The following is a 21,891-nucleotide window of genomic DNA, read 5'->3' as shown; positions in this document are numbered from 1 at the left end:
CCATTGGAAGTTACAGCGCAAACATCATGAGATTCCATTGGAGCAAATGAGGTAATAATGAAAGCAATATCTCGTCCTATCCTCATACGTCTGAGCGTTAGGTAAGATATGGGTCTCCATATGTGGAAGTATGCCACACGTGTCCTTCTACACAAGGGAGGTTGTTCACAGAACTTCAAACTCCAAGGCTGCTTCCTCTATTCGGCTCATCCTCTCGCCAATTCCTGTGAGTAACATACATAAACAGCATTCATATTGCACTGTTGTACATCTTAGCATGACTTCACTCCATTTGTAGTATCAGAATTCCAAGAAATGCTCTTGATGAAGACTAACTTGTTGCCATATTGTGTCTAAAGATCTTTGTTGTGATCCGTTACCTCATCATTACTAACCATCGCGCCTGAATTCATATTTATTTTGGTTCATCTTGCATGGTTCACTAGGTATGTCCGCCATAAATATAATGTAGCAAGATGTAACAGCTTTTGCTTTGAGCCTTAGGTGGATAAGAGCACACCTTAAGGCATGTTTTTGCCCACTTCTGTTCACCATTTGTGTCAATCAGATATGGCGTTTGTATGTAAATGTCAGTGTCTGCCAGTGTGTAAATGACTACATTGCCTAAAAGTGACAATTCGGCCCCTGACACATAGTGTGGCATGGAAACAGAATGCTGGTTTATCACTTAGCATATTTGAATGCACCATAATACTTTTTACCTACTATGGACATCAAAACCTGTTAACCACACTATTTTCACACCTCATCCTTGTATGGGGACCATATGAAATCCACTACACCAAAATATTTTGGCGGATCGTACACAACACACTACATTTTGATGAATCAGTATCGCTGGTTGTCAAAAAAATCTAATCAGACCACAGACTATCCTTACCATATTAGGCATTACCTAGCCTCCATGGTCTTTTTTCAAATTTATTACTGCTGTGATAGTTCTGAGTATTTTCTTTGCAGCAGCACTTTTTAAAAGTCTCCTATGTGCCAACTTGAATCTGCTTCTCATCAGTCAGCTAAATAAAACCTTTAGAACAGACTGTAAATAACATCAGTTTTTCTTTGACATCATCTGCTTCTCATCAGTCAGATAGATAAAGCCTTTAGAACAGACTGTAAAGAACATCATTTTTTCTTTCACATCATTGTCTTGGATCACGCTAACAGGTGGATGATGTTTCATAATGTTGCTTTCTGACTCACTTGCAATAATTATAGGACTTCCCTGAATGAACCTGTTTATTTAGCTATATGCTGAGACAATATCTCTGCTACTTGATTGAACTCCTGTGCCATTGCTAGAAGTAGAAATTACTAGATTCATAGGTAGATAATAGGCTTGCAGCCCTTGAAGGCCATTTTAAACCTAGCAAATTTCCCTTTTTGTGATCAAATTAAGGTATTGTATTTGGTTAGAGATTGGACTTTACATGTCCCATGGTCATTAATTCTATATTACCCTAATGGGAGTAACCAGAATCATCTCACAGATAATTTGAGGTGGCTCATAAATGGGATAACGCATTTAGGAGCTATCTCTGTCCATTACTAGTACAGGGGACAATCCTGGGTAAAAAGTTGCTGTTTACCATCCTTAGATTTGAGTTGTGCTTGAACATGGACAGGGATGAACTTTATTTAATGTGGATGTAGAGTCTGTTCTAGAGCAGCAGTATTGTTTCTGAGAGATACCTGCCCCCCAAACCATTCTGTAGCTGTTGCAAAAAAAGATTTAGATCACTAGACCCAAGTATTTCTGATATCACTGGACTGCTGATGTGCAGTAAATCTATCAGTACTGGGTTGGAGGATGCCTTATATACCAGCCACAGGTCACCTCTAACAGTCTGTAGGATACTGAGTATAGTGACAGGGCTTTGAGTCACTCCATGTATGACATGTTGTTAGCCTTGTACCCTTTTAGTAAGGTATCTCTGTGGACATTGCAGTTGTTGCATGCGTCTTGATGGATACATACCAAAGGGGGTACTACATTCAGTGACTGGCCTAATGAGCGATGACTAAAGGTGGACAATGACGTCCCTAGATCTAGAAACAATCACTTTGTTCATAAGTTGTGCAGTATAAAAGGACTTTCTTACAACAATAGCTACATGTTGGTCAAATGTTAGGTTAAGTTGCCAAATTCTGAATAGGGAGTCAACTCTTAGAGGCATATTGTCAGTGTGGTACTTTCCTGGGATATATAACTTCCCAAAGGATACAGTAATGCATTTTTGCCGTTTAGTTTCAGTCCATGATTTTTGCCACAAGTTATTTATTTAGGAGAACCCTTCCTGCAGGATGGCTTAGTCATCTAGGGATTTTAATGACTGCTCCTAGCTTGCAGTCATCTGCAGACTGAATCAGTCAGAGCTCTTTTGTATTGTCTTTTATTTTAGAAAAGTAAATTCCAAACAAGGGCCCCAACACAAAACTGTAGGTGTCCACATGGAGGTAACTGGGCCTATTTGATTTCTTGCTTCATATCTGTGAGCCAGCTGGCAGTCCAAATGGTGACATAGGGGTTTACTCCCAGTTTATTTAGCTTTTCTACTGTGCCTTAGTGGGTGATTGTGTCAGAAGCTTTGGCCAGCTCAAGGTATATGGCATGCACCGTTAGCCTTCATCCATTGTTTTTGAGACCTTTTCAAAAAAAAGCCACCATGGTGAGTAAGCATCATCTTTTTCTTCTTTCGGTTACTCCCGTTAGGGGTCGCCACAGCGGATCATCCATTTCCATTTCTTCTTGTCCGCTGCATCTTGCTCTGTCACACCAACCACCTGCATGTCCTCTCTCACCACATCCATAAACCTTATCTTAGGCATTCCTCTTTTCCTGTTACCTGGCAGCTTCATCCGTAGCATCTTTTTCCCAATATACTCTGCATCTCTCCTCAGCACATGTCCAAACCACTGTAATCTTGCCTCTCTGGCTTTGTCTCCAAACCTTCCGACCTGGGCTGACCCTCTAATATACTTATTCTTAATGCTGTCCACCCTATTACACCCAATGCAAATCTTAACATCTTTAACTCTGCCACATCCAGCTCTGACTCCTGCCTTTTTGTCAATGCCACTGTCTCCAACCCATATAACATAGCTGGTGTCACTACCCTCTTGTTAGACCTTCCCTTTCACTCTTACTGGTACCCATCTGTCACAAATCACTCCAGACACTCTTCTCCAACCATTCCACCCTGCCTGTACTCTGTCTTCTTCACCTCTCTTGCACACACACCATTACTCTGAACTGTTGATCCCAAGCATTTAAACACATCCACCTTCGCCAGCTCTACTCTCTGCATCCTCACCATTCCTCTATCCTCCTTCTCATTCAAACACACATTTTCTGTCTTAGTCCTGCTGACCTTCATGACCTTCTGTGGTGAGTAAGCATAATCTGCCTTTAAATTGAAACTGAGACAGGTCCAGTAGTTAGAGGTTCCCTATGTCATGATATGTAGATATCCCTTTAGCTAATCTTCTTCTCCTTTCGGCTTTTCCCAGTTAGGGGTCGCCACAGCGGATCATCTGTCCGCACACAGGATTGGCAGTGAAGTTTTTTTACAGTGTCGAGTTGCCAGCCCGGCGCCCAACCTTCCATAGAAGGCACACACACACTCACACCTAGGGCCAATTTAGAGTGTCCAATCCACCTACTGCATGTCTTTGGGATGTGGGAGGAAACCGGAGCACCCGGAGAAAACCCACGCGACCACAGGGAGGACATGCAAACTCCGCACAGAAGGCACCCCAGCCGAGGATCGAACCGGAGAACCTCTTGCTATGAGGTGACAACGCTAACCGCTGCACCACCGTGGCCGCCCTAGATATCCCTTTAGCTAATAACAGTGATAAATCAAGACGCTTGGCTAGAATTCTTCTTTATGCAATTTGTCTGTTTAAACACATTTATTTTGTATTTTCTTTGTTCGACCTTAAAGTTGCTTATATATTTGACTTTATAAAGTACATTGCATAACTTTATTTACTCTACAGAAATAGATTTTTATTCCAATTTAAATACTTGTAGCCAGAGATTTATTTTTGTATTAACGTGAGGCTGTGGACATTGAAATAGCACACTAATATATTTTTGTTTTTCATCATTCAACAGGTTACTGCTTAAGCTAATACTACCTACAGATTTTTAACAACTGACTAATTTTAAGAGTAAATATCAGCTTTGTTTTTGATATGCTACTTTGTTTCTAGCCTGTGGCAGAATTACCTTGGAAACAAGGAAGGGGTTTTTGTACTGGACAGATATTTTGACTCTTCCTGGAAAATTGTGTGCATGTTTGTGCGCGTTTGTTATGCTACATAATTTTGGTCAAGTTTCAATTACTTTTATTAAGATTGCTGAGGCATATAACTGAGTTAACAACAGACACACACACAAATGCAAAAGACAAAGAGAAAAGGGGTTGGATCAAATCAGGTTCCATACGCCGTCACCGTGACAAAGCAGCAACGAAGGCCTACAGTATGCTAGACTGTATATGAAGCACTGTCGGTACAAAATGAGAAGTCTATTCTTGCGCACATGAGTGTGGAAACAGGCCTTGTAAAGCAGCGGCTCCTGCTCTGGACACCGTAGCAGAGAAATGCTGCATAAGGGAGTTGTATTTATTCATTTAGCATTTTATTACTGGAGTGTTCTGGCTGGGATGACAGGCATACCCCTTTTCAGCAAAGGTCCTGGGGAGGCAAGCTCCATATTGATGAGAAGACAATACAAAGTGCATTACAACAGTGTGAACAGGATACATAGACAAAATGTATAAACAGGATACATAGACAAATGTATAATCATATGCTTAAGCAGGACAATTAAATGGGATAAACAGACAAAATATACAATTGTATGTGCCTGTGCAAAACATAAAGTACATACTGTTATTTATATATCTGCAACAACTGGAAAGGCCACAGAAATACCTCACTAAAAGAATCACAGGCCTAAAGCAGATGCGCTACGCTGACCGCCTTAAAAAACTCCAGCTATACTCTGTCGCATATCGTCTACTCAGAGGCGATCTTTGCTTAACATACAAGGCCATGTCAAACCCAGAGCTGTTGGATATGCTACACTTAAAGAAATCCCAATCCCTCAGAGCCACACGCTCCAGGGATCTAAACCTTGTCATCACAATAAACAAAACATGTTGGAGGGATAGTTTCCTGACCCAGAGACTCCCCAGACTCTGGAATAGATTGCCCATACATGTCTTGTCCATACATGTCAAGCAGAGTGCCTCTTTGGTCCTCTTCAAAAGGAACCTTGACGATTGGATGGGAGAAAGGAAATTCACCCCTGGGATCACGTCCGTCGCCCTGCTAGACAGGGGTCCAGGGAAGTAAATAGTGTGGGAAGAAATAGCCAGGGAATTGTTATGGCTAGGCTTGTATAGGCCCTAGGGCTGATAGCCTAGTACCAACCTATGAACACACATTAGGTATATCAGATAAGGTTTATGGGTGATGAGAGAAAGGAGGATGTAAGAAGAAAAAGCAGGAGTGTAACCGAGTTAAGTAAACGGTTAGGAAATTTACTAAGCAATAAAGTGGAGAGCAGAGGGTGTAACGTAGATTAAAGTAGAGCAACTATATTAGCTTTAAAAGTGGAAAGAAGCTGGTAAGGTATAGATTAGAGTACAACAATATCATAAATTACATGCTTATCGGTCTGATGTATGGCATAAGATTGCCATGTCTGGTTGACATGCTCTTTAAGAAGCTTAAACCTTGGGAGAGCAGGTATTTGTTTTATGTGAAGGGGGATTGAGTTCCATAATTTTGTGATGTAACTCAGATATAAAAGTCAACAACTATTATTGTTTCATTTGGTAGACATTAGAAGTGATTGAGTGCTGGAAGGTTTATGTTTGAGGTATAACCAAGGATTGTGGTATGAAGGATAGGGCAACTATCAGGTAGGTAGATTAACTTATGAGCAGTTACAAGCTGAGTGTAGATAAGATGATTTGGTAAGTCAAATCATTTTGTTTTCTGTAGAGCAGTACATTGATGGACATGGGAGGGGAAGCCAATTGTAAATTTAGCTTTTTTTGTTATAGCATAAAGTTAATAATTTTTACAGTAGATTTAAGTTTAGTCAGTGTTGGAGATGCATACATAAGTGAGGGTAAGACGTGCGTGGTTGCTAGGATTTCCTACAGGCTTTCATTAGTTAGGATTTGTATGTGTATGGTGTGTTTTTATGGCATTGTCAGGATGGTGATCAAACTTGGTGTTCATCTTATATGGCACTAAAGAATTTTGGTTTGAATTGCAAGCTGAATGCGATTCGTGTTATAATAAACATGTATTTAAGTTCAGAGATATTTTTGGGATAAACATCATCAGTTTCATTGTGTTTGGACTGAGAAGTAGTTGAGAGTTTGATAGCTATGATTCAATGGATGAGGAGTATTGAGTAATTCTGGAGAATGGAGAGTGTAGGAGTACAGATGAGGGTGGTGTCAGAGGGCTTGGAGAGTTCATTGGTATAGATATGAAATAGTAAAGGACCTAGAATGAAACCCTGTAGCATCCCAAGGGAGACTGAGATTGGGGGGGGGTACATTTGATGCCATTTAACTGCCTGTACTCAGAGTTCTGTAACCAGGATATTCCTGGTTAAGAGAGCTTGAGGGAAGAAAGTTGAACTGAGAGATTTTTTGTTACGGGACAATATTTAGAAAAACAGGTGAAACTAGGTGTTTCTCTCACTATTAATTATATTTGTAAAGTTAAGAAGGGTGGTTGTGATACTATGCTTAGGTTTAAACCCATGCTGAGAGTTTGTAAGAAAATTGTTTTGAAGTAGGTAAGTCATAAGCTAGGAGCGGACACATTTTTTCAAAATCTTTGCTACCTGGAACAGTACAGCTTTGAGTCTATAATATGATAGATTAGATGAAGTACCATCCTTATGTAGGGGAATTATATAAGATGTTTTGAATGTGACTTTCACCTATAGAAGAGTTTATAACAATTGGTACTGATCAAGCTAATACTTCAAGTACTATAGATAGATATTCTTACAGTAGTTTATCTGCAACTAAAGTTATTTATTTCATTTTCATTTATTTACTGATATTTGTTTATATGGAAAGTCCAACTGGGACCAGAGAACCCGTTTTCAGTGGAGTCCCAGGGAGAAAATCCCAGAATTAAAGAAAACAGTTATAGTAACAATACAATGATATAGAATTTTACAGTTTGAAAGTCTGTATACAGTTTTAAAATACTATTTGGAAGAGAAAAGCATAAATGAAAAATTAAAAATATATTTACAAATATAAAATATTGAGAAGGAAAATAAAATGTAGTTTAATAGATGGAGCAAAAAATGTTTCAGGAGAGAGGTAGGTGGAATGACAGAAGAGAAATGAGAAACAGAGGGAGAGGATAGAGGAGAAAAAGGGGTTAGTGCTGTGTGAAAGTGAAGAAGTTAAGGAAAGTGGTATGCAGCAGTATTTATGGGACAAGGAAGCCAGAGAATATGTAGCAGGAGTTTTATTCCTTAACCTGGTTTGGAAAAAAAGCAGATCCAAGATTTACTCAAGAATTCTTCCCTCCAGTAGAGCTCTTTTGAGTGTGTACCTTTAACTCCTAGTGGGCGTGGCTTCAGCATTTAAAAATTGAAGTTATCACCTTACATTTTTAACAAATACCCATTGACAGAGGTCATATATAAATACAATTGTGTTTGCTATCATGTATGCTTCAAGATAAAATTTTCCAATACCTTGTATGTAACATGATTTTGGAATTATTAATGCAAATATGAACAGGCAATATTTGACCAATATTCAACCTAGAGGAGCAGTAGGGTGTAACTGCAGAAATGCCTGGAGATGTCACTCGGCTGTAATGAGTAATGCACATTGAAGGACATTAGGTTTGAGTTTGTTCTAATATTTGTAGGAATGTTATTCCAGGCTTTACAAACAGAATAGGAGTAAAGGGTTTTTCCTGCAGATGTAGTCTTATGCAATGAGATGAGACGTTTGTCTTCTGATATGAGGAATCTTGTGGGAGTATAAGTTTGTAGAACAGTACTAAAGTCAGGGCAGACATTGTTTATAAATAATATTGGGAGCTATTTTGAGATGTAGTTTTATTGTTGTTGAGACTGGTTTGAATTAAAATTGAGTGTCATGGGTTATTGGAAGGAGAAGGTCTGACTGGTTGTTTCAGAGTAGTTTAAATATAGTTTGAATGAACTGGGTATTGGATTAATTAGCTGCACATTTGGGATTTTTGCTGTTATTAGAAGATGGAATATTTTACTGTCCTGTCTTAAGCAGATTGTTTCCTGATTTCCAAAAGAAAAAAATTTTTTTATTGCTGTTTAATTAACTATACTGATGTATTCCATCATTGTTAACGTTTTCTTATCATATTTACTTTGTATTTCTATGAGATAATCTGTAATGTATATGTGCAATGTGTACTATGCATTTGTATTTTTCTGGAGCTTTTCTCCCCAGGACTCCATTGAAAACGGGCTCCTTGTGACCCAATGACTATCCTGGCAAACAAACTGCAAATAAATAAATAAATAAGAGTTTGGGATTGTTAAGGTGTTTTTCATGAAGACTGAGGTAATAGAATTGTTTGTTAGATTCTATTTCTTATTTTGTAAAGTTTCACATTTGTCTAAATTTGTTAAGGGCTACCTGGCTCCTATTTTGTAATCATACTTTCCATATTCTGTGGCCAGTGGTAGCATTGTTGCTTCACAGCAAAAGGTTCTCCTGTTCGATTCTCAGTTGGAGTGCGGGGGAGTGCTTTCTGTGTGGAATCTGCATGTGCTCCCCATGGTTGGGTGGGCATTTGAAAGACATGCGTAAATGGGCGTGCATTCGTTGAAGGTTGAATGTCAAGCTGGCACCTTGACATTCGTGAAAATCTACTGCCAATCATTAGCGGACCGGAGTTCCGCTGTGGCGACCCGTAACTGGGAAAAGCCAAAAGACAACAACAAAAATTTTCCATATTCTGTCTCTTTGTGTCATGAGATGTTTAGTTTCCTTAGTTAGTCATGGAGCAGGGTTGGATTTTACCTTTTTTGTTTTGTAATGGGAGCTAAGTGATCAAGGATTTGTATACATAAAAAAAATAGTATTGAAATATATGACTGCAGTGTCCAGTGACCCACTTGCAATTTTTAGAATGGTCATAAAGGTGCCCTTGTTAAAGGCTGTTAAGTTACATTGTGAATGTGGTTGTAGATGTGTCTGTGTGTGTGTGTTAAAGTACCTGAGGGCATAGGTAGGAAGGTAATTGCCTAATACTGCAGGTGGGCAGCCTGAGTTACCAATATTATTCTCATTTGTGGTAATTATCCAATCAAATACTTTCTGTCTACCACTTCTTTTGCCACTTCTAGTGGGGAAAGTTGTAACTTGGGTGAAATCATAAAGGTTTATTAGGGGTGAATTTGCATTGGGTGGCCACGGTGGTGCAGTGGTTAGCGTTGCCACCTCACAGCAAGAGGATCTCTGGTACGATTATTGGCTGGGGGTGCCTTCTGTGTGGAGTCTGCATGTCCTTCCTGTGGTCACGTGGGTTTCCTCCGGGTGCTCCAGTTTCCTCCCACATCCCAAAGACATGCAGTAGGTGGATTGGACACTCTAAACTGGCCCTGCTTGTGAGTATGTGCGTGCGTGTGTGCTCCTTCTGTGGAAGGTTGGGTGCCGGGCTGGCAACTCGACACCGTAAAACTCCATTGCCAATCATGAGCAGACAGATGATCCGCTGTGGCGACCCCTAACCGGGAAAAGCCGAAAGAAGAAGAAGGGGTGAATTTGCATCAGGGACAGTAGAATGTCAGTCAATATTGAGGTCTCCTAATGTAATAGTTTCTTGTAGTATATTGGTGGTGAACTCGCATAGGATGCGTCACCTTGAGGGCTTCAGAGAGCAGCAGTGCGTAAGGTTTTTGTTGATTTAGTTTTAGCAGAGAGACGAGAAGTTTGGCTTAATGGAAAGTTGGACTAGGGTTTGGATACAGAATCCTGTCAAGAGTATTTCTAGACATTATGGTTACTTCTCCTACACACTTTTTTCTATCATGTCTAATGATATTATACCTTTGAGGAAGAATTTCTGATCTGTAACATTACCTTTCAGTCATATTTCAGTGGCGATTATTATGTCAGGGGAGTATTTAGCTACTTGTACATGAATATCATGGATTTTATTGGTAAAGCTACTGAGATATGCATCAAGTATTAAGCTGAACTGACATAAATATTTGGGCTGTTAGGAAAGGAGAACAGCTATGATACACACTCTGCTTCAGCACCTACATAAAAATGGCTAAAGTAGTTAATCCTGTTCAGACTTGAGGAAAATATGAGTGCATGATATAAATGTACCCAAAAATTAGTCAATAAGGTCACATTACATACCATCTTTTAGAAAAAGAAATATCCAGAACAAAGGGAAACAGTCTGAGGATACAAGTTGAGTGGGTCATGGGAGAAACAATAAAGTCTTATTTCACAAAAAGAGTAGTATACATATGGAACATGCTTTCTAAGCTGGCAGCAGAGTTAAGTAAGAGTGTCTGAATTCAGGAATTCACAGTGCAGGTAAAAGGCCGTTCTTCTTAGGGATGGCCAAGAAACTGCATAAGTAAAGACAAATTGTTAGATTAATAAGCTCCTAAAATTTATCCATAAAAGGAAAGTAAATTGGGTCACATGAAATGTTTCTGTCACTAGAATCTGGTTCTGTGATAATGATAGCTCATTACAAAAGGACAGTCAGTATACTGAACTTTATCTGCTGAACTTGTTGAGACTTCTTCACAGAAGCCATAATTCCTTAACAATATGCTTAAATATACTTAAATATACTTAAATATCCAACTTCATTACTTGATTTATTTCCTGTATGCTCTGTTTTTCGTTTGAAATCAAATTTTCCTCTTACTCTTTCAGAGGTTTAGTACTGTATCACCTTAACTCCAACCAAACCCAATTTTGGTCTTGCCTCTGCTAAATTGAGCTTCAGTAAAATTATCCCTTCAAATTGGAATCATCTTCCGGCAGAACTCAGACAGATCAACCAGTACACACCATTTAAGAAAACAGTTGTGGAGTACCTAAAAATGACTGATGACCTCACTCCACCCCCAAATTAGCTAATGCTTTCTTCTGCTCTCATGTTCTTAACTCCTCCAATTATCTACAACTCCTAACAATTCTTTCCTGATACAGGTGGGATAACTCTCACTTTATAAGTATGTAATTTTGAGTTAATCCAAAGCAAAGGGTAAAAAGTTCACATAGACAATATATTTCATAAAAACTACAAGAAAGACTCAGCCAAACCAGAGTCATCACTGTGTAATACCTTGAACCTCCTGTAGTGGAGGTCCATTGGATATATTTAAATGACCTCTGAAGGACAAAGCAGTGTTTCAGCCCTGGGCTTCTGAATGCCCATGACATTGTTTCTTTCTAAATCTTTATTGGAACATTCAAGCCAATAGCAACTAGAAATAAAATGCCCTGGCCATTTAAAAACCATGAAGCTGGAGCACTGATATGTCCTTAAGATTATAAAACCTGGTTTTGGGACTGTTTATAACGTGGCTGTACTCTTTTGGGATTCATACACTTTGGTGGTTAAGACCCTGTGTTGTTTAACTTCTGCATCAGTTGGAGTGACATACCACATATATACTATCTTTTACTTTGATTTTCCACTGCTGTTTCCACATCCTAATGAAGCAAAAACTATTAACGTGACTAAATGGTTGAGCTACTTTAAGTAAATGAACTGAGACTAAAAATACAAGTGCATCTGAGAAGGACTACTTTGTACATGACTCAGCACAGTGTCAAAATCAGATTATTTTCTCTGTATTAATGCATTTGTAAACAACAAGACTGAGTTGTTTATGACAGTTTGTTCCATGAATTTCAACTTCTTATCAGCAGAGTAGGGGTCAAATCCAAAAATAATCATTACAAAGGCCTTCAGCCAGGGTCACTTTTAAAAGATTAGTGCTACTGATTCAAAAAGTTGACAGAATGAGAAACGTGAATTAACATACATTTTCAGAAATGAAACACGTCATTTTTTGATTGTAATCCACCACCTTTTTTCAAACGTCATTGATTTTATGAGGGAGGGATTACAATTCTGAGCCAAAATCAGCAATGTCTGTGAAAATCAGGGACAACAGATAGGAGATCTTTATTCTAAGGATGGTTACTAGAGAGGTGGGTGGGGGGGTGAGAAATGTAAACAGTGTGTATAATATGACATGCAGTTTCATGATTTGAGGGGCAAACCCAAAAACTTCTGTGCTGGTATCGTTCCTGTAAGAGCAGTTGGGGTTAGCAGTGGTTTCAGTTTCACCCACTATTACAAGATAAAATCTCAAGTAGTTGCTGCAGACATTTTGAGTATACAAAGATGTTTCTTGTAATTTGGTTGTAAATATACTGCACATTTTATTTGCTAGTTAGATGCCCAGCTTATGAGACTGCCTGGCTACTTAAAAGTTTTAAATTTCAAAGCCTATTTACTAATATTCATTTATGCATGAAAAAGTGACCAGACACACTGGTAAAAGGAGAAAATCATTCTTTTAAGTTCATGGTTATAGAAATGGTGAATGACTGTGAGAGAGGGGGTGATATCAGTAACAGGACAGAGACTTCAGAAGCGAGATGGATCAATCGATTACAGGCTGACAGGGGCAGTGGCTTAATTCCCCTGAAGCCTATTTTGAAGAATAGGAGCATTCATAAATAACGGGATGTATTTTATCTTTATTTTTATTTTCATGCTTATGATTATCATGTATTTTATTGTTAATGTGCATTTTTATTGTTAGTGAAAAATTTAGTAGCATCTGTATGGCATATATAGACTTTATATATCTATTTACATATGATCTAATATACATTTGTGTATATAATTTTGGGACTATTATGATTCTGTGATGATAAAATATATTTTATAGAAAGTGAGAAATGATAGATGCAGTTGTACATATATGTAGTCTATATATGTGTTTCAAACATGGTTTTGTCTATATAAGCACTTAGAAAGATAACGTTTTAATAAGAATATATTAGGGTGTGCTTATTACTTTATGACTGGAAAGTGGTGTAGTCTTGATTTGATTGATATCAGTTAGGGTTTCCTATATAAATGGAGTGGTTTTAAATGTATTTTACTGAATGATCTGAAGACGTGGGAGTCATTCCCATGAAAGCGCTTACCAAATAAAATATCTTGATTCTACGAACTGAGCTGAACAGAAGCTGTTTTTCTTCTACATTGTTTATGATCCCTGAAGTTCTGTGTGTTGTTGTATGCTGCTATTTTCTTTGGGGTCATTTAACTCGAGCTGCATTCCTGTTTTTGTGTGTGGAACACAGTAAACATGTATATAGTATTGGAGTACACAACTGTATTGTATAAAGAAAAGTTACCGTGCTCAGAGACGACTAACATTATAAACTTGTATGCTACAGTCATTCAGTCAATAGCTTGTATTTATCTGTCTTGCCTTTCAAATTATAAATCTTAAATTAACACTACCTTTCCCAAATGCATGTTCCTATTATGTTATCGAAAGATAACGTAATCAAATGGGCAAAACATTGAAATGGCCACATTTCGAAGTTTGAATTGTGGGATCGCAGTACAGTGAAGATTATAGCAATAATCCATGTCTGGGTGTGGGTAATGCTGGATTTACCCACGGTTGGCGTGGTTTGGTCACGAGGGCGAACCCCGAGTGGCCAAATAAAGCCAACCGTGGTTAAATCCAGCATTACACACACCCAGGCGTGGGTCATTGCTATTATACAATGGCATTATTTAAGAAAAAAAAAAATTACTTTTCTTAAATAATGGCATTGTATAATGCCGCCTTGCTGCCCGGTATTCTGTGGCAGTTCTGATGTACTGCGCATGTGTATGCCTACGCAGTACATCAGAACTGTGGGCAAAAGCAATGGAGAAAGCAAGATCTCCATTGCTTTTTACAAATTGTTTCGCTATGTTAAATGGGTTTAACATAGTGAGACAGCTTTAAAAAAAGCAACGGAGAATCTCCGTTGCTTTTTTTAAAGCTGTCTCGGTATGTTAAACCCATTTAACATAGCGAGACAGTTTTGAAAAAAGCAACGAAGAAAGCAAGATCTCCGTTGCTTTTTACAAACTGTCTTGCTATGTTAAAGGAGTTTAACATCGCGAGACAGCTTTAAAAAAGCAACGGAGAATCTCTGTTGCTTTTTTTAAAGCTGTCTCGCTATGTTAAACTCATTTAACATAGTGAAACAGTATGAAAAAAGAGTTATAGTAATGGAAAAAGTCTGGGCGACCGGACCTTTTTCCATTACTATAACTCTGATTTACAATGTGCAAGCTGACCAAACAGTGTGCACGTTTTTGAATATTAATGGAGGGGGCAGTTGTATAATGGGATATTTGCCCTTTCCTCACTGTAGTCCAATCTTGAAGTTGGAATATATATTTAGCGTGGGGTGTGGGGGGCACAGCCCCCACAATAAAAGTTTCAAAATGCGGACTTTTTGATGTTTCGGCCGTTCAATTACATTATCTTTCGATAACGTAATATGAACCCCCCCCCCCCATATGCTACCACAAAGTACTGGAAGTTCCTTTTTGATGCATTTGTAGCATGAATAATCTGGAAAAATGAAAGATGGGGGAACAGTTACAGCCATACCTTTCAAGACAAAAAATCTGGACAAAACCATAAATAATGGGTTGAAGCAAAGGCCCAAAAATAGAGACAATTTTTTATATATTTATTTTTGCAATTTATTAACTGGGTTAGATCATTGATCCCATTTGACCAATTTCAGCCTTGGCCCAGAATTTAAACATACATTAAATGGAACAAAAATAAAACTAATTTATACAATAAAGAAATGTACCAAAATCAAAGGTAGAGTTACTAATAAGTCATGCCCTTATAAAATTACTAGATAGAATAACATGTTTTGCATTAACATGATGTTGCTGAAGGATATGATGTCTGAAACTCTAACATCTTATCATTATTTTCTGACTTCTCTCCTCAATGATTTGCGAGAAAAACAAAAAAAATTATGAGAAACAGACCAAAAATGTGAAGCAAAAATTAGACCTTCTGCAAAAGTCTGGACTGTTGAGAGGTCTGGTTAAAACTGTAATTGTTTAGTGTGTATTCATGCAGTCTCACTTAAATATCATTCACCAGTCTTCCACTCTTCTTTGCTTGGGCTATCAACATACTTGAACTTTGTATCTTTTTCTAAATTAGAGTCTGATACTTTACAAACAAGGGTGGGACATGAGCCCACCAGGAGCATTACATAACCCCTGAACATGTGTCTTGCATGTTTCCTGTGAGTGCATGTGCTCTTTTGTAGGCAAGTGTGCAGAACCTAAGGACTTGTGCAAAGCAACTAGCATGAATGAGTGAAAGAGAGAGAGAAAAAAATAAGCTGCTACACATAATATGTTTGTGTATTTTTGAGTATCAATTGTGCAAAACTGTTACGCTGAAAATCATGCTCACTGAAGTGAAAGTGTTCTGTTTTCCCTATTGTTGTACAGCTGTGAGGTTTGTATATTAAATCATGTGTTGTGGTGGGTCTCCCAAGCAGTGCACACATTGTTTTTGGTTCACTGAAAGTGGCTTTCGGTGGTTGTGTGTAACAGTGCCTGAACATGACATGGAGAGAATGCTGGTTGTGCATAACAGATGTTATTGTCCTTTCATCTCAAGCATTGTTCCCCTTGTCTAATGTGCCCAGGATCTCATCACTTTAGGTGTGTAAGGCTGCATTTATTACAGTCGTTCTTACTTCCATGACTGCTGTCTGCGTGTTACTAGATAATTGTAGTGAGGTACGGCACCTTATTGATAGCTGTGTCTGTTTCTTTTAACTTTTGGCACATACTTAAGCAACCATATGATCCAGACTTTTTAAAGCACGTGTCAGTGGCTTCACATGTTACAGTTGTAGCACATCAGTTATTGGGAAACTAAAACTTTTTTATAGTTATCTCTATTTTTAGGAAGTGAAATAAACTATGCTCAAATGCATAAACTTCAGAATGCATGCAAAACTCATGTCACACTGCATTTGTTAGCAATGCATTTGACATTTTATTTTCAGTAAAAATTATATGACATCACTCTGGTTGGACAGTTGCTTTGCTGGATTTTTTTTTTTACAGAGCTCAGTCAAGATGAGCTCTAAACTGCCTTACTCTGGTCTGTTACAGCAGTAGAGATGACTAATTATCTCACCCAGTAAAAGTGAACATTGTCATACCTTAATACACGTGCTTGCTCTTCTGTGATTAAGGCGTAGACTAATAGTAGCAGTTACTGACATTTAACTTTAATCTGGGCTATCTAGAATTAATAGTCCTACTGAACTGTGTTCCTGACCACCCACGATACAATGTTCTTACATTCATTTCTGCATTCTGGGAATTCACTTAGTGCAGCCATTCAAGGCTATTTGTATTTTTTGCATTACAAAGTTGCTGTACATTCATAAGGAAACTAAATTCTAAAAGTAGTTACAAAATTGATACATCTTAGTAAAACAAAACTTTTCTGAGATCTGGCAAACCAGAGTGTTTCCATTTCACTTAATTTCCTCCTAGTCAGATTTAATTCTTATTGTTTCCCACAATAAGCTCCTCTTAGGTACAAATGATTTGCTTCTCACAGTGTGAGACAAAAATCACATCTATTCTGGGTAGCTTTGCTCAAGATAAGTACATCCAAGCCGTAGTATTACTAGCACAGAACAGCTCTGAGACATGCATTATTGTTATTCTGGATGTTCAGAAGTGTCCTTACCTGTCCATTCTCACAAGTTCATGGGCTCCTGCAATAAAAAGGCAAAGGTGATTATATGTCCAAATACATCACAGATTAATTAATCTCTTAAGTTAATAAAAACAAATAATTTCATGCCTTTCTCTGTTTAAAGTCTATCACAGATTTGATTGCTTTATATTCTAGCTAAAATTCCTCTTTGGAAAGTGGGCTAATGCTATAGAGCTCATGTCATCATCTTTTCAAACACATGAGGTATATTGTTAAAAAGAAGTTCCTGTAATTCAGTGCAAGGAAGGGATGAAAGCCATCCAGCAACCTTTAATCAGCAATTTATGACATTATAACCGAATATCAAATCCTAACCCAGAACTACATGTAGCTTGAAGTTATTACCCTTGGACAGATGACAAAGGTCCAGGGGCTTTTAAAATGTTGAGCAGGGCAAATGTGTCTGTGGCCCTCTTAAACCAAAATAACATAAAGTCTGTAGAACAGTTCACAAACTGACACTCAGGTCTTGGTTTCCTTGTGTGTGTGTGTATATGGATTCACTTCAGAATCTCGAAATTTCAAAACGTCGAATGTCATATTGTCGAGACCATATGATCGCTGATTCAGAATATCAAAATTCCGAAAAAAATCCAAAATAAAAGCAAAAACAGCTGTTTAAATGTTTCTGCAGGGGGGCAAGCCGCACTGCACCCCCCACACCCCCGCTACTTAAATATACCAACACCGAGATCGAACTACAGCGAGGAAAATGGAAATCTCCCATTCCGCTCTGTAGGCAGATTTCCGTTTAGAATTTCGAAGTTCTAAAACTTCGATCATATGAGCTCGACTATATGAAATTTCAGGTTTTAGGATTTCGAGATTATGAAGGGAACCTATATATATATATATATATATATATATATATATATATATATATAGAGTATGTATGTGTGTGTGTATGGTACATATTTCCCCCTATTCTGAACTGGAGAGCCCTCATCTTGCATATACAACATTAAACTCAGTGTTAATAGTAGTGACTTTTTAAGTTAATTGCTGTATTGCCTATTAATTCTGTTTTTCTTTGAAAACAATATTCGCATAATGTTAGCAATATGTGACAACATTTTTCAAAAATGAATAACTACAATGGAGAAAGTGTAAGCTATGGCTGCGCACACACTTCAAATAGTACATCTTATATTCATTGTCCTGAACTTCTGTTTAATAATAAAAATAGTAATAAAACAAAATGATGTGTGGTATCCTCACAAAATTAACTGTTACAAGCCGCATTCTATGATATGAAAGTCATCCTGGTTTATGTATTTTTCCACCTTTTTGGAGATAAATTCTTGCTTGTTTGCTCATTCTCTAGAACTAAAGTGAATTCTGAATGACTGCAGTTGCCATTGTTGACTTTCAAGTCTTTCAGGCATTCTACAACGACATTACAAAATGGCAGTACATACTTACTTCTCCTGTTGATGGTACTCTTTGTTTATACACTAGTACAGGCATTCTACAGCGACATTACAAAATGGCTGTACATACTCACTCCTCCTGTTGATGGTACTATGTCTTTCTTTATACACTAGTACAGGCATTCTACAGCAACATTACAAAATGGCAGTACATACTCACTCCTCCTGTTGATGGTACTATGTCTTTCTTTATACACTAGTACAGGCATTCTACAGCAACATTACAAAATGGCCGTACATACTCACTCCTCCTGTTGATGGTACTATGTCTTTCTTTATACACTAGTACAGGCATTCTACAGCAACATTACAAAATGGCCGTTGGTACTCTTTGTTTATACACTAGTACAGGCATTCTACAGCAACATTACAAAATGGCAGTACATACTCCTCCTGTTGATGGTACTCTTTGTTTATACACTAGTACAGGCATTCTACAGCGACATTACAAAATGGCAGTACATACTTACTTCTCCTGTTGATGGTACTCTTTGTTTATACACTAGTACAGGCATTCTACAGCAACATTACAAAATGGCAGTACATGCTCACTTCTCCTGTTGATGGTACTATGTCTTTCTTTATACACTAGTACAGGCATTCTACAGCAACATTACATAATGGCCGTACATACTTACTTCTCCTGTTGATGGTACTCTTTGTTTATACACTAGTACAGGCATTCTACAGCGACATTACAAAATGGCCCTACATACTCACTTCTCCTGTTGATGGTACTCTTTGTTTATACACTAGTACAGGCATTCTACAGCGACATTACAAAATGGCCGTACATACTCACTTCTCCTGTTGATGGTACTCTTTGTTTATACACTAGTACAGGCATTCTACAGCAACATTACAAAATGGCAGTACATACTCACTCCTCCTGTTGATGGTACTATGTCTTTCTTTATACACTAGTACAGGCATTCTACAGCAACATTACAAAATGGCCGTACATACTCACTCCTCCTGTTGATGGTACTATGTCTTTCTTTATAAACTAGTACAGGCATTCTACAGCAACATTACAAAATGGCCATACATACTTACTTCTCCTGTTGATGGTACTCTGTCTTTCTTTATACACTAGTACAGGCATTCTACAGCAACATTACAAAATGGCCATACATACTTACTTCTCCTGTTGATGGTACTCTGTCTTTCTTTATACACTAGTACAGGCATTCTACAGCAACATTACAAAATGGCCATACATACTTACTTCTCCTGTTGATGGTACTCTTTTTTTATACACTAGTACAGGCATTCTACAGCAACATTACAAAATGGCCATACATACTTACTTCTCCTGTTGATGGTACTCTGTCTTTGTTTATACACTAGTACAGGCATTCTGCAGCAACATTACAAAATGGCAGTACATACTTACTTCTCCTGTTGATGGTACTCTTTGTTTATACACTAGTACATGCATTCTACAGCGACATTACAAAATGGCAGTACATACTTACTTCTCCTGTTGATGGTACTCTTTGTTTATACACTAGTACAGGCATTCTACAGCAACATTACAAAATGGCAGTACATGCTCACTTCTCCTGTTGATGGTACTATGTCTTTCTTTATACACTAGTACAGGCATTCTACAGCAACATTACATAATGGCCGTACATACTTACTTCTCCTGTTGATGGTACTCTTTGTTTATACACTAGTACAGGCATTCTACAGCGACATTACAAAATGGCCGTACATACTCACTTCTCCTGTTGATGGTACTCTTTGTTTATACACTAGTACAGGCATTCTACAGCAACATTACAAAATGGCAGTACATACTCACTCCTCCTGTTGATGGTACTATGTCTTTCTTTATACACTAGTACAGGCATTCTACAGCAACATTACAAAATGGCCGTACATACTCACTCCTCCTGTTGATGGTTCATAGGTTCATAGGTTCATAGGTTCATACTAGGCTATCTGCCCAAGGGCATTTATAAGCCTAGCCCATAGTTATGTGGCTTTCGCCACCCCTTTAGTTTGAATAAAAACTATGCCTATCATTTTTCTGTGCCTCTGTCAAGCAGTGACACTGAAGTAATCCCTGGGGTATATCTGCGATCTCCCATCCATTGGTCAAGATTCCTCTTGAACAAGGCCAGCGAGGTGCTCTGCCTCACATGTACCGGGATTTTGTTCCACAGCATAGGGAGTCTCTGGGTGATGAATCTGTCCCTCCAGCACGTTCTATTTATAACCGTGTCAAGGTTTAAGTCTCCCGCCCTTGTGGTTCTGAGGGATCTAGATTTTTGAGGTGAAGCATATTCATCAAATCTGGGTTTGACATGGCCTTATATGTCAGGCACAGGTCACCTCTGAGCAAGCGGTATGAGACTGAATAAAGCTGGAGTTCTTTCAGTCGGGCAGCATAAGACATATTTTGAGACCCTTTATCCTTTTGGTGAGGAACTTTTGGGGCCTTTCAAGCTGCATCAGGTGTCTGGTCAGATACATTCGAGCGGGGCATTGTACTCAATCATAGGTCTAATGAGTGATGAGTACAGGGGACGATGACCTCCCTTGATCTAGATGTGAATCCCTTCATGATCAGGTGGGCGATATAGAAGGTTTTCCTAACTACTTTAGCAACATGAGTGTCAAACGAAAGACTACTGTCAACTTGGGTCCCCAGATCCTGATGACTTTTTCTGTGCTCAGTGGATTGCCACCTATATGGTAGCTAGGGGTAACCTTGTTTTTCCTGAAGGGTATGACTATGCTTTTTTGGCGTTTAACTTCAGGCCATGGCTCTGGCACCAGTTATCCATTTCTGTGAGGCCCTTCTGGAGGATATCTGTGTCAGATGTGTTTTCGACTATGGCGCCCAGTTTGCAGTCATCTGCAAACTTTGTCAGCCATAACCCTCCTGTGTTTGCTTGTACTTCAGAAAAGTAGATGCCGAACAAGAGTGGACCCAGGACTGAGCCCTGTGGGACACCACTTGTGACAGGCTTTGAGTCTGACATGGCGCCAGCAACTCTGACCCTGTGGGTTCTGTCGCTTAGCCAGTTTGCAACCCATCTTGTGATGTATGGGTTTACATTCAAGCTGATGAGTTTTTCGATGATACCTGAGTGGGGTATTGTGTCGAAGGCCTTTGCCAGGTCGAGGTAGGCTGTATGGACTGCCTTTCCCTCATCAATGGCCTTGGTGACTGTCTCGAAAAAGTCAACCAAGTTTAAGAGGCAGGATCTGCCTTTGACAAAGCCAAACTGGGTTGAATCCAAAGTCTGCAAGTTCCCTATGTCTTTATTTATGAGTTCCATTATGATCCTCTCCATGGCTTTGCAGATAAGGCTTGTCAAGCTAATGGGGCGGTAATTTCCAGGGTCTGTGGAGGCACCGCCCTTATGAAGTGGGACCACAGTCGCCGTCGCCACTCCTTGGAGTGCGTATCCTGAGGTGAGGCTAAGATTAAACAGCTGTCCTAACTGTGGGTTTAATTCCTCGTTGAGTTCATGAAGCACACAGCCGGGGACACCATCCGGTCCCATGGAT

At 38.7% G+C, this 21,891-nt stretch overlaps 2 protein-coding genes across 2 annotated transcripts in view; one reads left to right on the top strand and one right to left on the bottom strand.

Moving 5' to 3' along the window:
• The window catches only part of CDH23 (cadherin related 23), a 2,508,764-nt gene that overhangs the window by 1,364,971 nt on the left and 1,121,902 nt on the right, over positions 1-21,891 (top strand). The window lies entirely within an intron of this gene.
• VSIR (V-set immunoregulatory receptor) overlaps positions 1-21,891 on the bottom strand; it is a 297,502-nt gene that overhangs the window by 43,392 nt on the left and 232,219 nt on the right. The window contains exon 5 of the mRNA XM_044056945.1: positions 16,904-16,931. Within this exon, the coding sequence (XP_043912880.1) occupies positions 16,904-16,931 (28 nt within the window). The remainder of the gene's footprint in view (positions 1-16,903; positions 16,932-21,891) is intronic.

This window comes from Protopterus annectens, chromosome 14.part0 (assembly GCF_019279795.1).
Source record: "Protopterus annectens isolate FY-2018-M chromosome 14.part0, PAN1.0, whole genome shotgun sequence".
Lineage (NCBI taxonomy): Eukaryota > Metazoa > Chordata > Ceratodontiformes > Protopteridae > Protopterus > Protopterus annectens.
Note: the sequence above shows the minus strand (reverse complement) of the source record. Positions and strands in the feature narration are given on the sequence as shown.